The sequence below is a fragment of the Helicoverpa armigera genome, chromosome 9 (genome assembly GCF_030705265.1).
Source record: "Helicoverpa armigera isolate CAAS_96S chromosome 9, ASM3070526v1, whole genome shotgun sequence".
In the NCBI taxonomy this organism is placed as follows: Eukaryota; Metazoa; Arthropoda; class Insecta; order Lepidoptera; family Noctuidae; genus Helicoverpa; species Helicoverpa armigera.
Genome location: NC_087128.1, coordinates 5,754,189 through 5,775,365, shown reverse-complemented (window position 1 = coordinate 5,775,365; position 21,177 = coordinate 5,754,189). Strand labels below are relative to the sequence as shown.

Genomic DNA, 21,177 nt, shown 5'->3' with positions numbered 1-21,177 from the left:
CAGTACTCGACTAAAAATACAACAATTTTACGGTTATTGGATAGCTAGTGTTGTTCCGTTTCGTTACCGCTATAGTGTATGGTGTTGCTGGTGCTGTGCTTGTGTCAAGTAGTGGTGGTTATGTGATGGTGGATGGAAATATATTTTATTTGTATACTTTGTTAAGCTACAAGTTTTTACGTTTTGCGTTGTAATACTGTGATTTTATCGTTAAAAAGGTTTTGGATTCTGTTGTACATCGATATCGTAATTCTGTAACATATTTATTGAGTATACAGGTCAATTCATGAGTACGTAGGACTTTCTAAAGTCCAGTGTTAAATTATACTCGATTATATTAATTTGAGTTATATTTTGTTGTATTCGCTTTTACAATATAATACATGTGAGAAAACTACCCGTAGTGATTAGAATCTACTTGATGTGACGAAATATATAATGTACATGTAAAATTTTGATTTGCATTTGTATTTCCATTGTGCTTATAAATGTATCTATTTTAGTATTATCATTAGGTGCAGCCTATCATTATTAGTACCGTATCACGCACGTGAAGCGGTTAATCCGGATTCACAATCCATATTACATATTGTCATCAGTGTGTTGCTTTATGTTAACACATTCATACTGTTTTATCATGTTGATGTATTTTTAGAATCCAACCTACTATGCTATTCAAGCTTGATTCCTTTGTAAACATTTTTGAAGTTTATATTCAGTTTGTGTACATGTGAAATGAAATATAGTATCCAGATAGACAGTGTTTTTATATGTTAAATGACTTTTGCAAGACTGTGACAAAATTATGATCCTATGAAGGATACATCAGGACCTTTCAAACACTATAATTTGACATTCATGGTGAGTAATGCATGTTCTATCAATTTGCTTATTAAATATACTTTATTATATATTATTTATATCAGTTAATTAAGTAAACAACAATTATATGATGAAAATATAGTAATTATTGGTAACGGTTCATTTCAATACGCAGTAATCTGTGGTCACTTGATTTTTGTGTTTTGATTATGATGCACACATTATCTTTGCTATATAAATTGTGCGTTTGGGAAGAACCTACGTAACTTAATCCGAGTTCAATTATTTTTTCTTTGACTTTTGAAACTAAGTTTCAACGAATGACTTTTGTTTTAATGGAGAAAGCCAGCAATTAATTATAAAGTAGAAGTATTCACAAATAAGTTTACATAATGCTTTATCTTATCTGTATTATTCGTCTACTATGTGTATGACACGCGTGGAGCGTCACTTCGGGACAATTCCTAGATGCAATAATTTTTCCTTTTAAAACTATTGCTGTCTTGAAATTTCCAAAAAAAAAACACAATATTCACCAGTTTGCTTATTTATGGGTGTAAAACTTACCTTACATAGTACATTTGAGGAATAAACTTGATGATTCAAATGATGGCTGACTAAACAACATAATATTTTTTCCTATTAGTCCTTCTTGTTGGTTGTCTACGTACGTTGTTTTTGTCTTAGCAGTTTTATTTATATCAGCGCACTCTCATTTGTAGAGGAGGGTGAATAGGGGGATTTCTTTATTCATAAATGATTTAACGGTATATTGATAGATATATCATTTACATAGTGCAGTTTCTGTCCTCAGTCCAATGTAAAATAGTCAACAAAGAGAAAAAAATGTGGAATTTGTAAATAATTTAATACAAATTTTCACAAAACAAACAAATACAATTAAACAAATTTTTTGTTGCTTTTTAAGGTACCATATCATACCATACCAAAGACAGGACCCTATTGTTTTTGCTCTTCTGTCCGTCCGTCCGTCTGTCACCAGGCTGTATCTCAATCACCGTGATAGTTAGAGAGTTGAAATTTTCACAGATGATGTATGTCTGTTGGCCCCATACCAAGGAAATACTGAAAACTAGAATAAAAAAATAAATATTTTGGGGGCTCCCATACAAAAAACGTGTTTTTTAAGCTTATTTTTACTTCATGTTGATAACGGCAACAGGTAGTTGCTTGAAATATTAAGAAAATATGGAATGTTTTATAATAATGGAAAGTTTTATAAATAATAGTACGGAACCCTTCATGCGTGAGTCCGACTCGCACTTGGCCAATTATTAGTTTTAACGTAAACAACCTATTTTCCTGCAGTTTCACCTGCATTCTGTGGGAAAATCTTCCCATAACGGGATAAAATATAGTCCATAACTTGAGAGGACTAGCTTTCAAACAGTGAAAGACCGGGCCTTTATTATATAAGTATAGATGTAAATAATTCTTGCCAGAATGTCTAAATCTTGGTGCATGAGTTTGATATTTTATTTTACTTATCTATACCAGATTGTAAGCATTGCTGGTGGGGATGTGGGTTTTTTATGTTTGCATAAATTCATGGTGTATCCAGGAAATTCTACATCTGAGGGTCAGTTCAGACAGACCTACTCAGAGAGAGATTAAGATTTTGCTCTCCTATCCGAGCCGGTCTATCTGAACAGACCCTTATCAATAATCAATTTTTACACATGAGTAGGACAAGCTGTTTTCTGCGGTTTGGCCCTTGTGCCAGGAGAACTCCTTCATAAACATAATATAGCTTATGTTACTCAGGGACAGTCTAGCTTCCCAACTGTGAAAGAATTTTTTGAAACTTCTGAGCCTTTAGAAACAGACAAAAATGTTTCTTCTGTATTATTAGATATTATAGTGTTGTTAGGTAATATTCCTAGTTAAATTGTGGGTAAAGTATGTTGGTGTTACTACAGAGAGGTCACCAAACAATATTTTACTATTTGAAACTACTTGATGGCACCTATAAATAAGCATTCAAGGAAAATTATGAAACAGAAATAATTAACTTTATAAATAGCACATATTTACTTATAGGTACTTGGTGTATTACTAAATTAATATCTTAATCTTCATGCATACCAATGTTCTGAAGCTATAAAAGTCTTAACAGTTATTTATTACTTTTATTGTTTGTTCTTCCCTCCTCTAGTATTTCAGTAGTTTAAATAATGAATAGCAAGCTCTTGTGATTTTTGTAGGGTCTGCAAGCATCACTTGCAAAATGAAAATAGATATCTCTGTCTGTTAATGGATTTGACTATGTTAGCAAATGACCCCATGTTCCTGCTTGCTCACTTCTGGCATAAGGATAAAAAAAATCGCGTGGTTAAACAGTGGTATAGTCGCCCGACAAATTTTACGGGATCCTGGGCAGGACCCGACTATCTGAGTTACTTAAATCTTCTATTATGGCTTGAACCGTATCCATATCTTACATTAATTTCGTGTCTGCCTCATATGCCTATGCCTCATACAAACTAAAAAACCCATTTCAGCAAGTTTTACGTTTTAGAATAAAAATCCTCACCTTAATTATTTTGTTCACCACCCGAATTTTGTTCGAGCTTATGTGTGGTACGGTAATATGGCCCTAACTAAACCATACTTTTTACCCGACTGCCAAGAAGGATAATTCGAAAGTTTTATTCTCCCTTTCCAAGCAAAGATGTCTGAAGTCGTAGCTTCTAACTTAGGCATTGGGGCTTTAAGATTTTACGATTTCTATTCGATACTTTCATTGCTAGAGTGGTAGGACAAGTTTTGTAGCCCTGAATCTGGGATTCAAGAATATTACTATTGCTCTCATCTACAACTTATTTGAAATATTTCTTGAATTTTACCCGACTCCCAAAAGTTGTTGTTTTTCCGCGCGTCTTTCGTGTATGTAATATTCTGTGTACTTCATATCTTCAAAACGCCTGAATGAATTATGAAAATCAGGGCTTCATTGGATTTGTCTCCATTAACTTTTCAAGTATTCTTAGATTAGGTACATGACGTAAAACAATCTTGGATAATTGTACAAACGTTACAGATTGAGGAAGAATTTTATTTAATTTTTAAATAGGTGATTAAAATAAAAGGGTTTTCGACATGACTCTGAATGGTAAAATCTAAGAAATAGCAAAAGGTAACATAAGCTCAGTTAAAGGATATATTCCCAGACTTACACGTCTATTTTGTCAAAACTTTCGTTATTTTCTCCAACACCATGAAGGAAAAACAACTTTCGAACGTGTAAGTTAATGATATAAATGTAGATAGGTTTACACGTCTGGTATGATGAACTACATAGAGCTAATCGCAACCTTATAAGTAAAACAATATAGTGTCAGTATGTCGTCGGAGACGTGGGGTGGTCGATTTTTTTATTAACTTAGGGTAGGTGCGGTCGGGAGCGGCAGGCCAAACATCGTCTTGTCCAGATCGATACCGTTACGGACTATTCCGCTTGCGACACACTCCAAATCGCACAATATTTTTACTGCTGTCGATCACATGAAGTTCTTTCTTTCTATTAAGTACGACCATGTACAGCGTGGCTCTAGACATTTGGCACTGTTTTCACAGAATATCGAAGACCAATAAGGTGATGAAGAAATTTAGTTAATTTATTTCCAGTTTCCGTTCCTCTGTCTTGAAATCATTAGAAAAGACGCTGTATGCCAATTTTTACAACTTTTGGAATTTGCTTCACGTGCCGACTGTTCGACTTATTGGTTTATATTAGGCTAAATAAAGTTATGAAAATTCAATACGAATACACTCAACTCATCAATTTGCAGTCAGTAGGTACGTATTACCTACGTGTGGGCTTTGGCTGCTCAAAATTTATGTTCAACGGAAGCAATGAAGTATTATGGCATGCCAATGAAAGTGCTTAGTTAGCAATAAAATTGCTACTAGATAACTCAGCGGAGTATTAACATTATAATCTATTAATATATTGTCCGTTTTATTAATAATCTTGACGCATATGATTTGCCATCTCCGTTACTCTCTCTTGTGTATTGTCAAACTGTAGTTTTCTAGTTGTATTAACTATTACCAGTCAGCAGGAGGATTTGTGGGAAAAAGCTGTTTTTTTTAAAACCTCTGGAAACAATTTCAATACAATAGGACTTTATCTAAAGGGTCAACATTGTTTTTAGGAAACGGGGGTACCTACCTCTTACATTTTCTGTTCAATGTTAGGCAAAAATTGAAAATAAAACATGCATAGAGTTTTGCATAGCACCACCGCATACGAATTAGGGACCAAGTTAGATGAAGCATTAAAATTGTCTAGATAAAGCTTTTCGCAAGCGTTTTTTTGTCAAGCTGTCAGTTTTTCACTAGATATTCACGTCTGACAAACCCGAAGTCCTTAGAGATTTTTTGTTCCATATAAACACGAAAAAAAAACCATATGTTCATAAGCAAATATTACGTGAACTTAGCATTTAACATTTTCTTGAGCATTATTATATTTAGTCATGTAGAAATCAAAGTCTAAGGCCGTCAAAATATTTTCAAATTGAATTTCCTTCGCAAGTACCTAGTTATTTAGTGTCAATCGTCTACTTGCTAAGTTCACACTGGATCTGAGTTATCTGACTGCTGATTCAGCCTCTAGCTTATGTATTTTACGTACTATTAATAACTATGTAAATATGTAACCAAAGTCGAGGTTACAAATATTAACTTAAATAAATGTGTGACGTAATGAACCATAAGGCGTACTTACCAGGAATATAGCGATTTACGTCGTGTCTTTACATTAGTCAGTAGATAATAAAATTCATCCCGATCCTTGTTGGGACCTCCTGGTATTCATGTCGTATGCAAAACCACAAAATTAATATAATTTCGTCATTCAAAGGTTGCAGATAAATCTGACATTCAGTATTGGGGTGCTATAATGCTAAAAGAAAAATTTAATAGCAAAATTCTTTTAGAAAGACAAATTGTTGTGCGTTTCAGAAAAATATACGCAATTGCACTTCTCTGCTTAGGTATAGGTATTTTTATTTCCTACCAATGTATAAAACGATGCGTGAGTGGTCATTGGAATTTTGCCGGCTATTTTTATCACTGAAAGTGAAGGAATCTTTTTGAATCATAAAACATATCCATGATACTCATTGCAATGCTGGTTAATACCATAACATTAACTATAAATATTTATTTGTAAGTAATTAGCTGTGGTGTCCCACAAGGTACAATGTTTGGCCCAATATGTTTTGTACTATCAAATACCCGTGACAATTGGTATTGCATAAGTACAGGAACATAAGTGCAAACTCATTACAGCAAAATCCTTGGCTATCAAGGACCAACACTGGTCAAGCCACTTAAAAAGTTTGGGGTGATCAAAAATGGGAAGCACTTAATTCCAGTATAGCCAAGAAAATTAACTCGTGCTATGTGTCATGTTATACGCAACAATCATGTGTCGCGTTTCCGCTTCATGTGTTTTTTTTTACCAACACTAAATTGCTTTAGGAAGTAGACAGTCTAGGATGCCTACCTCACATTTTTGCACAGGTGTTAAAAATACATCCTGTATAGGAACATGGAGTTGATATAATAAAACCAATAAAGTGTGGTATGTATTTGTTGTATCCAAAAATAAAACGGTATGGAAATGCCACGCACTACCTTTATAAAAAGTAAAGCTTATCGCGGTACCAAGTAGAACTCGTGAGTATAGTATTGTCCCACAGATGGACGATGGTCACAGGCTTCTTGTCACACGGAGAAGGAATAAGCGTTAATCAACACGGTCATAAGCTCAGATTTCCTCTGATGTTATGTGATGTCTGATGTCCACAAGACAGACATAGATAGTAAATAACATATTATGATAAAAAGAAGACGGTACTGGCTGGCATGACCTGGTATCGAACTCGCACACTCGTACTTGGCAGGTCAGGGCTGGTTATTTGCGCTTGTTAAAATATGGGATCATCAAGTGGTGAACACGCATATTGAATGATCTTGTGATATTGGCTGGGCAGTTTTGAATGAAATAGAAAAGTAGTTATGTAGTTCCATCGAATAAATTAGAACATTTGATTAATTAAAACAAAACATGAATAAGATTTTCATAAAACAGTCGGACTATAGCTGTTTGCTGTACAAAAAGAATGACAATTGCCTCGACAGTCCTTAGCATAAAAAGGATAACAACTCCAGGAAATACAGCAAGTAGTTAGCTAATGAAACTCTACCGACTACAGTTAGACAGTGCTCATTCAGCCAGTACTCTGTTTTTGGTTCAATATTTATACGCAAAATTCACCGTCTGGCTTGCTTTTCAACGTTATGGGGAGCGTATGTTATTGCGTGAATTTTAATCATAATCATATTACCTTTTTATTAAGTTCTAAAAATAGCCGCTGAGAACGTTATCGCGGGCGTTATCTCATGGCGAGATCGTGGTTCACCGGCGCTGGCGTTCGTGCGTGTGCTGCGGCCTGTGAGCACGCCTCCTCTGAGCTAGCGGCTAGCCTGACATTGTGCGAACGCCCAGATTAGCCTGCTAGGTGCCACCAATATGCTGACTCCGCTGCATCGCACACTGCGGGCTATGTGCGGTTATTGACTCTGAGGGTAGATAGCGTTTATGTGTATCGACAGACTACAAAGCACCAAGCCAAATATAGTGCTCATCTATCAATATCTCTAGCTTGTCGAAAAGTTATCAGTAAAGAAATACTAATAAAATACGGGAGCATTGACTTCGTCTGTCATTTTTAAGTCATCAAGAGTTTGCAAGGTGTGTGGCATGACTTGAAGATAAGTTTTGAGAAGACGAGGTGCATGTTGTCAAAACAGCGGCACGTCAATTGGTCTAATCGGCGGCCGGCTGCGAGCCAATTACTTACTTGACAGCATGGAAGCAATTCCTACATTTGAGGGCGGAAAACGCGCTGCAGGAAGACTTCCCTTTATTGAGTTACAGAAATAGACACGCTCATTGTCGCGTCATCTAGTGTTTCAATAAATTCTTTAAATAATAGTCCTCAAAAATTCCGAATCTTACTATTCGGGCCATGACACGAGGGATTTTTTGTGTCAACAGTGTGCAGAATGAAAGTAATGTCAGTAACATATGTATTTACGTATAATATAGTGAGTGTATTTAGTTATTATCTACTGATTCTCTATGCACACATTGCACACTTATGGCCGGTTTAGAAAACGGCCAATAACAGATTTACTCTAGGAATAGGATGCACGACGATGTCGTCAAGTGGTCTAAAAAGTTAATTGTAATAGGCGGTGTCTACCTACTAATTTCTTTAAGTTCACACCACGACAAATATGTAATTATGTTTATCATGATAAGTTTTAATTGCCATCACAATAATTACGTTTGCTGACCGAGATCAAAGCGCACACTGTTTCAGCTCGCCTTTTATCGACCAATCATCCTCTTATCGCAATAGGACAATGACTCTGAAGTTTTATGAAACCATGAAGGGTTTATCTTGATACCAAACCTTAGAAAAATACTTTTTATCTGCTCTATTTCAATTACACCTTGTGGAATTCTCTTAGTGCTATTGTCATTCAGATGGACTGTCTGGTTGCGAGTAACACTACTTACTTAATACATGTCAGGTAAAATGTATTATCATCATTAGTATAGAACTTCAACTTTATAATATAATTAGACACTGCTAAATACATGTGTTGTTGTTGTACCCAGGTGAGCGTGTCGTGGTGAAGGCGACGGCATGTGGCGCAGCGCGCAGTTGCTGGTAGTTGCGGCGCTGAGCCTACTGGCCGAGCCTTCGCTGGCCGCCAAGAAGTTTAACCTCACCATCGGCTACCTGCCCTGCCTCACCGGCGACCTGCGCGACCGACAAGGCCTCACTGTTTCCGGAGCACTCTCCATCGCCCTCGAGGAGGTCTGTTCCCATTACCACCCATCACATAATTCAGATAATACTTGATACCATACATCCATTAAAATAAATCTAGCCAAGGACATTCTGAATCTTTCCATTAGCCTCATCGCATATCGTCTGATATTTTTAGTACCACATTAAATCACGTGTAATGTTACACGGATACCAACCCAGTTTCTAATAATTCATTCAATTTTAAATTACTAGTAATCTTATTACAGTCAGTCAGTACTGTAAAAAGTGGGCGAAATAAAATGTTACTCTAAATTTGGATGGACTTGTACAATGATAAACTTTGTTTGATCAGCGCAAAATCATATCAACACTTCCGTAGCTATTTTTAGCTCGAGGGCAAACAAGTCGAGTTAACTTTTAGAATTCCTTGTACATAAATAAATATCCTATAAATATACATGCATTGCTATGTGGTTACAGTTATCCTGTCTGTAAGGGAAACTTTGATCCCTGTTTTAACTAACGCAGAAAGTTGTTTATGTGAACATTAAGTTTACACTCTATCTTCAGGGCAGAGCAGGGTCCTTTCTCCCTTCGATTACTGGGGTCTCGACAATTAAGTACTGTGGACACTTGGACAGATGCCCACAGTTCCCAATGGCTAAGACGGAGCTATCCAACATCCCAAATTCCGTTAACAGACACATTCATGACGCCTGTAAGGTTTATTGATTTTTCAGCTAAACAACAGCACAGAGCTACTGCCGGACGTCGAGCTTCTTCTAGAATGGCACGACACCAAGTTCGACACTGTGACGGCGACGCGCCTGCTGACAGACATGAGTTGTTCCGGCGTCGTCGCCTTCTTCGGACCCGAGGGCCGCTGCCATACTGAAGCTATTATTGCCCAGTCCAGGAATCTGCCCATGATCTCTTATGTACGTATTACTATAGAATTTATTTAAGTGTTAATTTTATTGATCTGGTACAGGACAATGTAATTGGTAACTAGTTGAGTTTTTGCTGCAGCAATTTTAATTGATAATTCATGGATGTATTGATAGTTATTATTGACTTTGAATTCATTCAAAGGGGGAGAGTTAGAAGGCAATAATATTAATATTAGTTAGTGGTTTCTTATATATGTGCAGTGTTCAACAGGGTGGAACGTATATACTGATGTGCTTCTTTGTTTGTTACAGAAATGTTCGGATTACCAAACTTCGACATTGTCGAATTTTGCGAGATTGGAGCCTCCTGGTGCTCAGGTAAGCAACAAAATAATATAAATGTAATTTACACACTTATCCGTCTAGCAAGGTACTTATTTATAACGGCATTCTATAATTTCAGGCGACAAAATCAGTAATATCGCTGCTCCGGTACTACAGATGGAACAAGTTCTCCATTCTGTACGAGGAGTCATGGGTGACGGTAGCTTTAACACTGGAGAATCACGCTAAGAAGAATAACATGACGGTGAATCACCAGCGGCCGGTCATAGAGTCACACAAGTGCTGCGAGGAGAAGATGACTTGCTGCGCGCCGGGGTTCTGGTACCAGTTCATACAGGATACCAAGAATAGGACTCGAAGTGAGTGGGATACATAGCTATTTATGACCCTTGACTAGGATAGTATTTATATACCAACAATTTTGTTATATTTTGTAACTTTTAATTTAAAGCATGTACATACCTACTTATAAAGCAGAATTTGACAGCCAGTTTAATTTTTTAGTTCGGTCGTAATTTTAACTGTTTTAACTTCGAAAATTGTATGTGAAAATTCGGAGTAAGCAGTTGTTATTAAATGTTGTTGATGAATTTGGGAATTATTGGCTTTCCTGATTAAATTATGTTTTTCTCTTTTCCAGTATACGTTTTCTTGGGCTCACCCGGTGGGCTGATAGACATGATGACTGCAATGGAATCTCTGAAACTTTTCTCCAAAGGAGAATATATGGTCATATTCGTAGATATGATGACTTATTCACCCAAAGATGCTTTGAAATATCTCATAAGTAAGTACATATATTTTATATGTTCATTTGTAGTATATAAATATACGATAACCAGACCATAACCAGCCGTATACTTGGCCCATTGTTTAAATCGGCGATGTGACAACCGAAAAAGGTTCGATTATCTTTATGTTAAATAGTGCAACTCACCGTTTGTGTTTCAAAAGTTTAAAATATATTTTGGCAATCTCATGGGGGGAGACATATTCTGAATTATCTATTGGATATTTATAACCTAAAGATTTTGTAATGACACGTGTAGACCAACGGGAAGTACACAATTTGCTTCTGATTTACAAATCGCAGTCATTGAATGTATTTTGCATAATATTTTGTCAACAACATTATACGGTTCCGTTTTCCTTATTGTTTTAGCAATCCATGACACATTGATTGTAAATCATCAACATTATAATTGCTAAGTTAATTCAAACAGAAATTATATACCTTATTATTTGCGTGTTTTGGATATGAGGACATTACTTTTTACTACTTATTTTCTATGCGTTTGTACGTCAGTCTTGAACTGATAGTGTAGTTTTCTATCATAGTTCTTTACGAAAATGTCAACAGAGAAACGTCGCAATTACCAATTTAGCTAGGATTCTCTCACGGTCAGTTGCAGCACTTAACTATTACGATAACCGAACCATTTTCAGTTGTCAAATCGGCCATGAACAATGCTATTCACGGCTTATAATGCTTGGACTCGCTATAATTAAATGGTGTAACTCACCCTTTTTTTTGTTTATTTTTGCTTTTCCCCGTTCATGGGCTCAACGGGACCTTATTTATCTATGTTTCTCATTCATTCCAGTTCTCACTTGTATGCCCCTCGCACTTACATGCCTCATACTGTATCTTTCTTTCATTCATCATCTTTCTTTCTTAGCCGGGTGGGACTCCCGCTACTCTTCCTATGGATTGTTTTATTTTTCGGGGTAGTATTTATTGACACAATTGTGGTTTTATTGTTACAGTTTCATCGTTTACATATGTTTTACATTCTTTTTTTTTATGTGCTTTACATTCCTTATTCTACGTTAGTCTATGTTTTACTTCCAAAATTTATTGTTACAATACAGTTACAGTTTAATTTCTCTTATAAATAAATTTTTGCTGTAACTCACCCTTAGTCGATGGGCGTTAGCGTTAATATCGAAAATAAACTTAAATTAAGTTATATTTTGATTCGTCACTAAAATATACTGCCGTGCGACCAATGTTAGAATGCCCCTTCTAACCAAAACCAACCGTCAAATCGTCGATTCATTCATTATAGTTCTAGTTAAATGAAATAATGGGTTGGTAAGTGGTAATTTAACTGCTAAGAGACCCACCCTTAGTAGTAAAACCCATTAACAATATAAATGTGTAAATATTAATTCATTTTTCAGAAACGGAGGACCGTGTGCTAAAACTGGGCTGTCCGAATAAGGTGGAGTTCAAGAAACGAGCGCAGTCGTTACTGGTGGTGGTCTCGTCGGAACCCTCAAGTAGCTACGAAGAGTTCACCAACAAAGTTCGCAAATATAACACGATAGCGCCCTTCAATTTCAAAGAATACCCTATTATTGGCAGCAAGTTTAGTAAGGTCAGTTATGTTTTGTAAGCATTTGTGAGGTACAATGATATTTTCGTTTAAAGCTATAGCCGAGGTTTAGCTGGCTACATCTAGGTGTAACCGGCCATTTGAGGCTGAACTTTGTTGTATTCTTGTATCTTCCGTTAGAACTGGTTGTGGCCTTCGACATAACGGCTACATCTAGGTGCAATCCCCCAACCGTCGCTAAAGTTAGGTTTGACCTATTTCTCATCGGTTAGACCTAGGTTTTCGGTTCAAGAATTTGGCTTTGTTTTGAGATTCTTGTCTCTCTGATCTGACATTGAAAATGAAGAAAAGGATGTTTAAACGAAATAATTATATTTACAGTTTGTTTCGATCTACGCTGCGTACCTGTACGATTCAGTGAAGCTCTATGCAAAAGCTTTGAATGAAATCATAAAGGAAGAGACTCGTACGGAACCTCTGACTGAGGTTAAACTGCGCAGCATCGCCACCAACGGGACGCGCATCGTTGCTAAGATGATTCAAAGTTCACCATATAAAAGTAAGTACAATAAATTAGCCATGAGCAATCTTTATTTCTTGCAGGGGTTTGTAGGGCACGCCACCATAGTGGCGGTAAGTCCCCTCTTTGAGGAGTGGCTCGGGAGGAGTCACGGCGCCCTCACGTACCGCATGACGCAGGTCCTCACCGGACACGGTTGTTTCGGGAGGTATCTGCATCGAATCGGTCGTGAGGAGGCGCCCGGGTGTCACCACTGTGCGGATAGCCCCGAGGACACGGTGGACCACACAGTCCAGGAGTGCCCTGCGTGGGAAGGGCACCGCCGGGTCCTCGTCGAGGCTTTGGGCGGCGGCGACCTCTCGCGTCCGGCCCTGGTTCAAGCCATGGTCCGGGGCGAAAGGGAATGGGATGCCGTCGCCTCCTTCTGCGAAGCAGTCATGCTCGAGAAGGAGGCGGCGGAACGTCAGAGAGTTCGCACCTCTCATCCCGGCCGCCGCGCTGGAGCAGGTAGACACCACGGGCGCCGGGTGTCGCGAGACGACTCCCGGCCACCGTAGGCGTGGGTCTGTGGGCGGTGAGTTCGGGTGGCTCATCGCTCATGTCTGTTTTTAGACAACAGACCCGTGTCGGCGGCGCGCGTTGTTCCACGCGCTCCTCAAAGAGATGTCAGCAACCCCAGAGGGGCCCAGCGGGGCCGGGGCCTGCCGGGGCTGCGGGTTGTTCGAAAGAGGTACCGCGGCCCTAGCACATAAGGCCTACGACGGAACACGACGGCTTTTAGTCAGTAAGAGTCTGACACTCCCTCACCGCTGCTAACCCACAGCGGGAGGGGTCATTTGATGATTTTTTACGTCGTTAAAAAAAAAAAAAAAAATCCGTGGGTAAACATCAAAAATCCCCAAATATCAGACTTTTACTGACTAGCTCACCTTTGTTCCTTCTGGAGTCCTCTATGTACCAGCTGGTATATTTTTCCTACTTATTACATTACGTCCACCGAGCCTTGCAAGTAATGCAAGAAATATCTTTCAAATATCACATATTAAAACAATAATTCGCACTTCGATTAATTAGTATTATTATTTTGTAGTTAGATCATTAACTTTTCCCAGGTATATCGGGGATGTCGATTCGTCTGGACGAGCGAGCGGACTCGGAGGGTAACTTCTCCGTGTTGGCGTACAAGCCGACCAAGAACCTCGACGGTGATGTCAACTGCACACACAGCATGATCCCCGTCGGACACTTCCACCAGAACAAACGAGAGTTCCCTGTAAGCATACGTCACAGAAAAAATAAAGTATCATGTTTGAAATATTCAACAGAGATTGATGATCCTTATTCTTTTTTTTCAGGAATATAAGTTAAATCCTCGTTTGCCTATCGACTGGCCAGACAGTGTGAAACCCGAAGACGAACCTTCTTGTGGGTTTCTAAACGAGAAATGTCCTAAAGACGACTCGCAGATAACTTCACTGGTGGTGGCGGGGACGTTAGCCGTGACGCTGTTCTGCGCTCTGGTCGTCACCATCAGCATATACCGCAAGTGGAAGATCGAGCAAGAAATCGAAGGCTTGCTGTGGAAGATTGACCCTCAAGAAATTGCTGGATATCTGAACAGTGGTCTCGTGTGGTCGCCTAGTAAGGTAACCCCTTACCGGAAATAGACGCGCAGGCAAGCGCTGGCTTTTGTGTAAACAGTGCAGACTTTATGTGCTATTATTTGGTTTTTGTGGGTGTCACAACCGACGTAGCTCGAATGTTTTGTTTTTTATGTTATAGCTGAGCTTGGCGAGCGGTATATCGTGCGAGAGCAGGTGCTGCACTCAAATATTCACTACGACTGCGCAGTTTAAAGGGAATCTCGTCAGAATTAAAGAGTTAAAGTTCTCCAAGAAGAAAGTATGTCTATCATTTACCTAGAAATAAGTAGTTGCTAGATATGGTAGTTTTCTATAATGTTGTGTATTTGCTAGGACATTCCTCGGGAGATAATGAAGGAGATGCGTCTGTTGCGCGAGCTGCGACACGACAACCTGAACTCGTTCATAGGCGCCGTGGTGGAGCCGCTGCGGGTACTTATACTCACTGACTACTGTGCCAAAGGGAGCTTGTATGTAAGTACACTATATTTATCACAAATAGAGTGATCCAACAAACATCTTCAAAATCAATGTGGTGACGATAATCTTGTAATTTTTTCAGGATATAATCGAAAATGAAGATATCAAATTGGACACTATGTTCATATCTTCCCTAATTCATGATCTCATAAAGGTATGATATTTTTAATCTTCTATTTGTTAATTTAGTGTGTTCTTTACATTTTTAATAAATATTTTATATATTTTCTTACAGGGTATGATATTTATTCATACTTCGCCATTAATTTATCACGGAAATCTCAAATCCTCGAATTGTGTTGTTACGTCTAGGTGGATGCTACAGGTATGTTTTATATCCTAATGTTTCATTATTCCACTATGTAAAAGATTTCTTTTTATAAATGACTTGTTAATATTGCAGGTTGCAGATTTTGGCCTTCATGAGCTAAGATCTTGTGCTGAAAACGAATTTATAGGGGAGCATCAATATTACAGAGGTATCTGTTCTTATATAATTTTCATTAATATATAACAATACGAACACTTTTGAAAAAAATTACGGGTATATAAAGTCGTAAAAAACATAATTACATTATTATGTGCCCTTATTTCTAAACAGTTTATTTAAAAGCTTGTTTATTTTATTGTAATTTTGTAGGCTTATTATGGAAGGCTCCAGAACTACTGCGGGAGATGGATAACCCCAACGGTATAGTTGGCGGCACGCAGAAGGGTGATGTCTATGCATTTGGCATCATTCTCTATGAAATAATAGCTAGGAGAGGACCATTTGGGTTGACGGGCACAGAACCTAAGGGTAAGTTTCTAATCATTTAGTTTTTTCTTCTCTTCTTAAATCATAATTATTATTAAAAAAACTAGATGGCCAAGTACCCGTCGTGCCTCAAAATTACAACACATTTCAAAGTTTGGGAGGTCGAAAAAGAACCAGAAATCATATATTCAAAATGGTGCAAAACATACTTTTCGAAGATAAATATTGCAATAGACGCCCCCAAAACCCGATTCAGTACACACACATAATTTTCCCTTTTTTCCTGTATTTTCTTTCAGATATTATAGAGCGTCTGAAAAGACCAAAGCTAAATGGTGAGGAGGTGTTCCGACCGAACACGGATGCTCTCGACCCTGCGCCCGAAGAGTACGTGGTTTCCTGCATGAAAGACTGTTGGGCTGAAGACCCCAATCTGAGACCCGACTTCCCCATCATAAGAAGCCGCCTCAAGAAAATGAAGTCTGGCAAGTGAGTAAAAGCTATAATAACCTCCTTTTTAGCCATCCTGTTTGGCCATCATTCTATGTTCCAATTTCAAATTTTATGTTTCGATTTAAAAAAAAATGTGTTTTATTTTTTTAGGTCAAGGAACATAATGGACCAAATGATGGACATGATGGAGAAATACGCCAATAATTTAGAAGAACTAGTCAACGAGAGAACGAGGCTACTGATCGAAGAGAAACAGAAAACCGAAGACTTATTACATAGGATGCTACCAAAGTAAGTTGTTTTATTTTATTACATTATAATAGTGTTGTTGCGAAATGAAACGGATTTATACCATTTATGAGTTTTGTATATAAATAATACTGCATTAAAAAAAAACTTTTGACAAAAAATAAACTTGATTTAAAGGGCCCAGTCGTGACTGGTAACCATATTGATATGTGCATGTACATGTCATTAATATTCTGTGTACATTGGTGTTATATGTTAGCGTCGTCTAATTTTTATATTACTACTAATTCGAAGGTTTGTAATGTTATCGGTGTAATTAATATACATGTGAGCACAGTTGAGGAAGACGCAAATACAACAAGCTGTATCACATCCCTGGATGCCGCAGTACTGTGCGCACTGGTTTACATTTAGTCCAAGTCTCATACTATGTGATAACTAGCCCAGATACTCTGTTAATACTCCCCACTCCCCCTACAAGTAGGCCCAAGTAGGTATTCTAACATCGTAACGGTAGAGCCGATAAGTCCCAATTTTGTTTTTATTGCAGGATACTTGTATAAATAATCTGCTTTTATATTAGTAGATTTAGTAAGTTCTGTAGAGCGTATTGTAAAATATGGTAGAGTGCATTATATTGCAAACATCCCACGTGCTTTGTGTGCCCAAGTAACCACATTAGGACATTTAGCGAATAATGCGAATTCATGAACATTACTGATGCTTAAAGTGTTATTGGCTCCTCTAGATAATGTTGATAATGGTACTATAAACAATCTTATACACATATTATAGTTCATTCATCAAAAACATTACGAAACATCGACATGGACTTGATGTAAAACAGTGGTACGTCGTCTAAAAATTTAATGTATTCACTTTGTTGTACTTGTGTTCTTTTCCAGATGTGGAGGTTGAATCCATTATAGAAATGTCGTGAAAATGTCTTGAGGTAATTAACTCCCTATTGGTGATTGTAGTTTAATATGGTTTGCGTGAGGCAGGTGGCCGGCTCATCACGAGTGCTGGAGACATGACACGTGGCTCACCTCACATTATCACAGTTTGAGTAGAGTAGCGCTTGCTTGGGGACTGTGGCGGTGGCAACGCGTCGTTGTCGGTGATGGCAGACTTCAGTAGTTAACCCGTTTTATAGCTTTTTGCAAGTGATTTCTAGTGTGTTACGGTGAACTTTCGTACTGGGGCACGAGTGGACTCTTTCAATACACTGCACTTTTGATAATGTAATTTTTAGATGAGCATGCTTAATTTATTACTACTACCTACTTCTTTATCTTTATTAATAAATAACTTAATTTAATTATTATGTATAATTTTTACACTTTTATATCAAAGTAGTAAATAAGTTTAAAAATTGTAGCTCCTTTTTTTAAACCTTACTATTCTAGTGCCTGGACTATGTATATATCTGTAGGTAGTGTATGTTTTCACGTAGCTAAACAATTTAGACTGTAGCCGCATGATTTTGACGTAGTTGGTAAGTTGTTAAATTTCTATGTTCGTCCGAGTGTGTTCCAACGATGTTTGTTTGTTTAGTTGTAGGGTTGGGTATATTGTTCGGTTGTTGCAGGTCGGTGGCCCGGCGGCTGACGACGGGCGAGGGCGTGGAGCCGGAGTCCTTCGACTCGGTGACCATCTACTTCAGTGACATCGTGGGCTTCACCGCCATGTCGGCCGAGAGCACGCCGCTACAAGTCGTGAATTTCCTGAACGATCTGTACACAGTGTTCGATAGGATTATTAGAGGCTACGACGTTTATAAAGTTGAAACTATCGGAGATGCGTACATGGTGGTGAGTTTTTATACTTAAAACTATTGGTAATAAGGCTGTGTAAAAGTCGGGTATGAGGTAACTTTTTTGAAGTAGAGGTTTGTCGGTTTGACAGATTTTACAAACAAAATGTGTCAAATCTTCAAAGACCTTTTTAAAATTGTAACTATTGAAAGACCATCATCGATTGATCATCACTGATTCGAAAAGAAGGCATATTATTATGTACATATTTTAGTTCTTCCCTTATGGTTGTGTGTTTTGTTCCAGGTATCTGGTCTCCCGATAAGGAATAGCGATAGACACGTCGGTGAAATCGCATCAATGGCGCTCGAACTGCTGAACGCGGTCAAAAGTCACAAAATATCTCATAGACCGAATGAAACACTCAAGCTTAGGATAGGAATTCATACAGGTAAGAGTTACATTTTCTTATTAGAAAAAATATGTAGTTGGAATATTTTGGACTGCGCTTCGCGAAATGTGCTCGAACCGTTGTTTTTGTGATTTCCCATTTTTTTTAGAATATAATACTTTGTGATATTTAAACAAATGTTATTTGCATAAATTGAGGATCTCATTACCGTTTGGTAGGTGGTACGAAAACGAACACGTTATTGGCCTGTAAATTGTAGCTGCATATTAATCAAACTCAAATCTCCAAAAAACCTTGATATTTTGAAAAATGTTTTTAAAGTTCTGTGATCAAAATCAATAAAAACCATGAATACTAATGTCGAAGTCGAGTAAAAAATCAAATTAAAAAATTCATTCAACTGATGCATGCCAGTTTTGGCTTGATAAAAGTCACTCAATTGCCCATCTTTTTTTTCTATTCACTATTCTAAATCTATGGTTATTAATATACTCCAGGCGCAGTAGTAGCGGGCGTGGTGGGACTCACAATGCCTCGCTACTGCCTGTTCGGCGACACGGTGAACACGGCCTCGCGCATGGAGTCGAACGGCGAGCCGCTCAAGATACACATCTCGCCGAGCTGCAAGCAGGCGCTCGACAAGATCGGCGGCTACATCGTCGAGCCCAGGGGCACTATACCTATCAAGGGGAAAGGACAGGTATGTACACTTTACCGACATAGGCACTAGGGGCCCAAGTTGACGGATATGGAAAAACAGGACGAGCAGAGACGTCATAACGCAAAATGTGCTAAGTAGCGTCGCCAAAATGCGGGTGCTAGCCCTTACAGACTTTCTTTGGAAACAGCCCATTATGTAAAACCAAATGTGTCAAATACACCGAACGTGTTGTTAGTTCACTCGTAACTGATAGTTTTAGTCCTGGTGATCTCTCCATTGCGGCTTTCATAATGTATAATTTCTTTGTTACAGCTCCAGACGTACTGGTTGATCAGTGCTACAGAGAAGGCTATACAAAAAAGGGCGGTTGAAGGCGAGGAGCGGCCATTATTCCGTCGTCCCAGGCGAAGTCCCAGACTAGCAGATTCCAGGCATCCCTCACTTTCGGGTATGTTGCTAACTTGCATGAATTAACAATTATCTAAAGGTTCTATAAATTCTGTTATATACTTTCTTATGTACTCTCCCTATATGCTCCCTATCCCTCATGCACTATTGCTATAAAGTTGTTTATCTCTATGGTCTTGCATTGTATTTAAGAATTGCTTGATTGAAGTTTGTGTTGTGCTATAGGCGGCGGCGGCAGCACTATTCGGCAGCGGCTGTGGAGCGGCGCGCGGGACGGGGACGCGATGCGCGGGTCGCGCTGCTCGCTGCCCGCGCCGCTGTGCGCGTCGCCCAGCTCGCAGCGCCGCTCCCGCGCCGAGCCCGCCGCGCCGCGTCCGCGCCACGCGCTCAGCTCCATCGCGTCCAGCACGGCGTGCGAGGCGGACGCGGAGGACGCGGAGCGCTGGGCGCTGCGCGCGCACTCGCTGGACGTGCTGCCGCCCGTGCGCATGCGCCGCCACCACACCACGCGCTCGCTCGACCACGAGGTGGGCGGCGTGGCCACCGTGTGCGGGGACCCCGTGTTCAACGGCACCATCATCGGCATCGTGACGGACGACGCGCCGCGCGACGAGGACAGCCCGCTGCTGCGCAAGACCAGCCTGGCCACCAAGCTGGAGCGGCCGCGGCGGAAGGCGCCCGAGGCCAGCTACATCGAGTTCTACAAGCGCTGGCGCTCGCTGGAGAACGTGGCGGACGGCAAGGCGACCGAGCGCAAGACGCCGCGCTTCCCCTTCCCCTCGTGGCTGCTGGGCTTCTTCAGCGGCGCCGCCCGCGTGCCCAGCGGCGACCTGCGCCGGGCGCCGCCGCTGCTCGACACCGAGTCCGCCGTCTGAGCCGCCCTCCTATATGTATATGTATATGAAATGATGTTGTAAATAATATGTGTAAGTAAAACGATGTTACCGTCAATTGTGAAATAAGTTTAATGTTATTAAATAATTTCTATTGAACAAGGTCTCTTAATAATACTGACGTAGATCACAATTACATTGTCATTCGAGATATGAGAAGTGCCGCATCGTGAGCCACATGTAAATACTATAGCATCTACGAGAGTTCACCTCCAACCTTTTAGGTAGAACTTCGTCGTCACTCACGACACAGCAGTTCTCACAAATACCTAATACGTATAGTTGCTTATCAGGCTACTGGGACTCGACTCGTGTGCCGCAGTAGCTAGAGATGCGTGTCGCTGCCACGTGCCTGCTGACTAGGGGTTACATCTTAAGTACAAATGCATTAGGCGTCCGCGAGCAGTGGGATGCCGGCGCCGTCGCGCTCATTGTAAGAGCAGCCGTTGATCACCAGTTTGATATCACACGGCTTGGTTTCACACGGTTTATTGTCCAAACTTAGTAGTGGCTCGTCGGACGCCGGAGCGGCCGGGGTCGGGACACATTCCGTGTGCTCTATAATAGGACAGGATACACTCGTGTATTCTTGCCGAAGGCTGGGAGCTTCCAGTAAGTCACATCGCTGCGCTGGAGCCAATCTTCCCTCACCAACCACCTGAGAACCA

General features: G+C 39.5%; 2 protein-coding genes across 16 annotated transcripts in view; one reads left to right on the top strand and one right to left on the bottom strand.

Moving 5' to 3' along the window:
* The first annotated feature begins 22 nt into the window (after positions 1–22).
* On the top strand, positions 23–20,611 carry LOC110375690 (receptor-type guanylate cyclase Gyc76C). 14 transcript variants are annotated; one of them, XM_021333919.3, is made up of 24 exons: positions 23–128; positions 656–861; positions 8,546–8,747; positions 9,443–9,640; positions 9,905–9,970; positions 10,056–10,296; positions 10,578–10,724; positions 12,122–12,318; positions 12,658–12,835; positions 13,909–14,069; positions 14,152–14,442; positions 14,579–14,698; positions 14,773–14,913; positions 15,002–15,073; positions 15,155–15,244; positions 15,323–15,398; positions 15,560–15,718; positions 15,976–16,165; positions 16,280–16,420; positions 17,970–18,192; positions 18,442–18,586; positions 19,045–19,247; positions 19,521–19,656; positions 19,842–20,611. In XM_021333919.3, exons 3-24 carry the CDS (start codon positions 8,574–8,576, stop codon positions 20,489–20,491), a joined length of 3,999 nt encoding a protein of 1,332 aa, XP_021189594.3. In that variant the 5' UTR covers positions 23–128; positions 656–861; positions 8,546–8,573; the 3' UTR covers positions 20,492–20,611. The 14 variants fall into 14 exon arrangements, with proteins under 14 accessions (XP_021189594.3, XP_049695584.2, XP_049695581.2 ...); XM_049839627.2 differs by having other exon boundaries at positions 48–128; positions 709–861; XM_049839624.2 differs by having other exon boundaries at positions 75–218; positions 720–861.
* LOC110375673 (guanylate cyclase 32E) overlaps positions 20,564–21,177 on the bottom strand; it is a 31,888-nt gene continuing 31,274 nt past the window's right edge. For both annotated transcript variants that reach the window (XM_021333887.3, XM_064036095.1), the window contains one exon: positions 20,564–21,167. In XM_021333887.3, coding sequence (XP_021189562.3) covers positions 20,898–21,167 — 270 coding nt within the window. In that variant the 3' untranslated portion in view covers positions 20,564–20,897. The remainder of the gene's footprint in view (positions 21,168–21,177) is intronic.

What these genes read in the sequence shown, in the direction of transcription:
- LOC110375690 (XM_021333919.3), top strand. Translation starts at nt 8,574, where the DNA reads ATGTGGCGCAGCGCGCAGTTGCTGGTAGTTGCGGCGCTGAGCCTACTG. An exon ending in AGAACAAACGAGAGTTCCCT is followed by an intron (nt 14,070 to 14,151) that starts GTAAGCATACGT and finishes CTTTTTTTTCAG; the next exon opens with GAATATAAGTTAAATCCTCG. An exon ending in CTATCAAGGGGAAAGGACAG is followed by an intron (nt 19,248 to 19,520) that starts GTATGTACACTT and finishes TCTTTGTTACAG; the next exon opens with CTCCAGACGTACTGGTTGAT.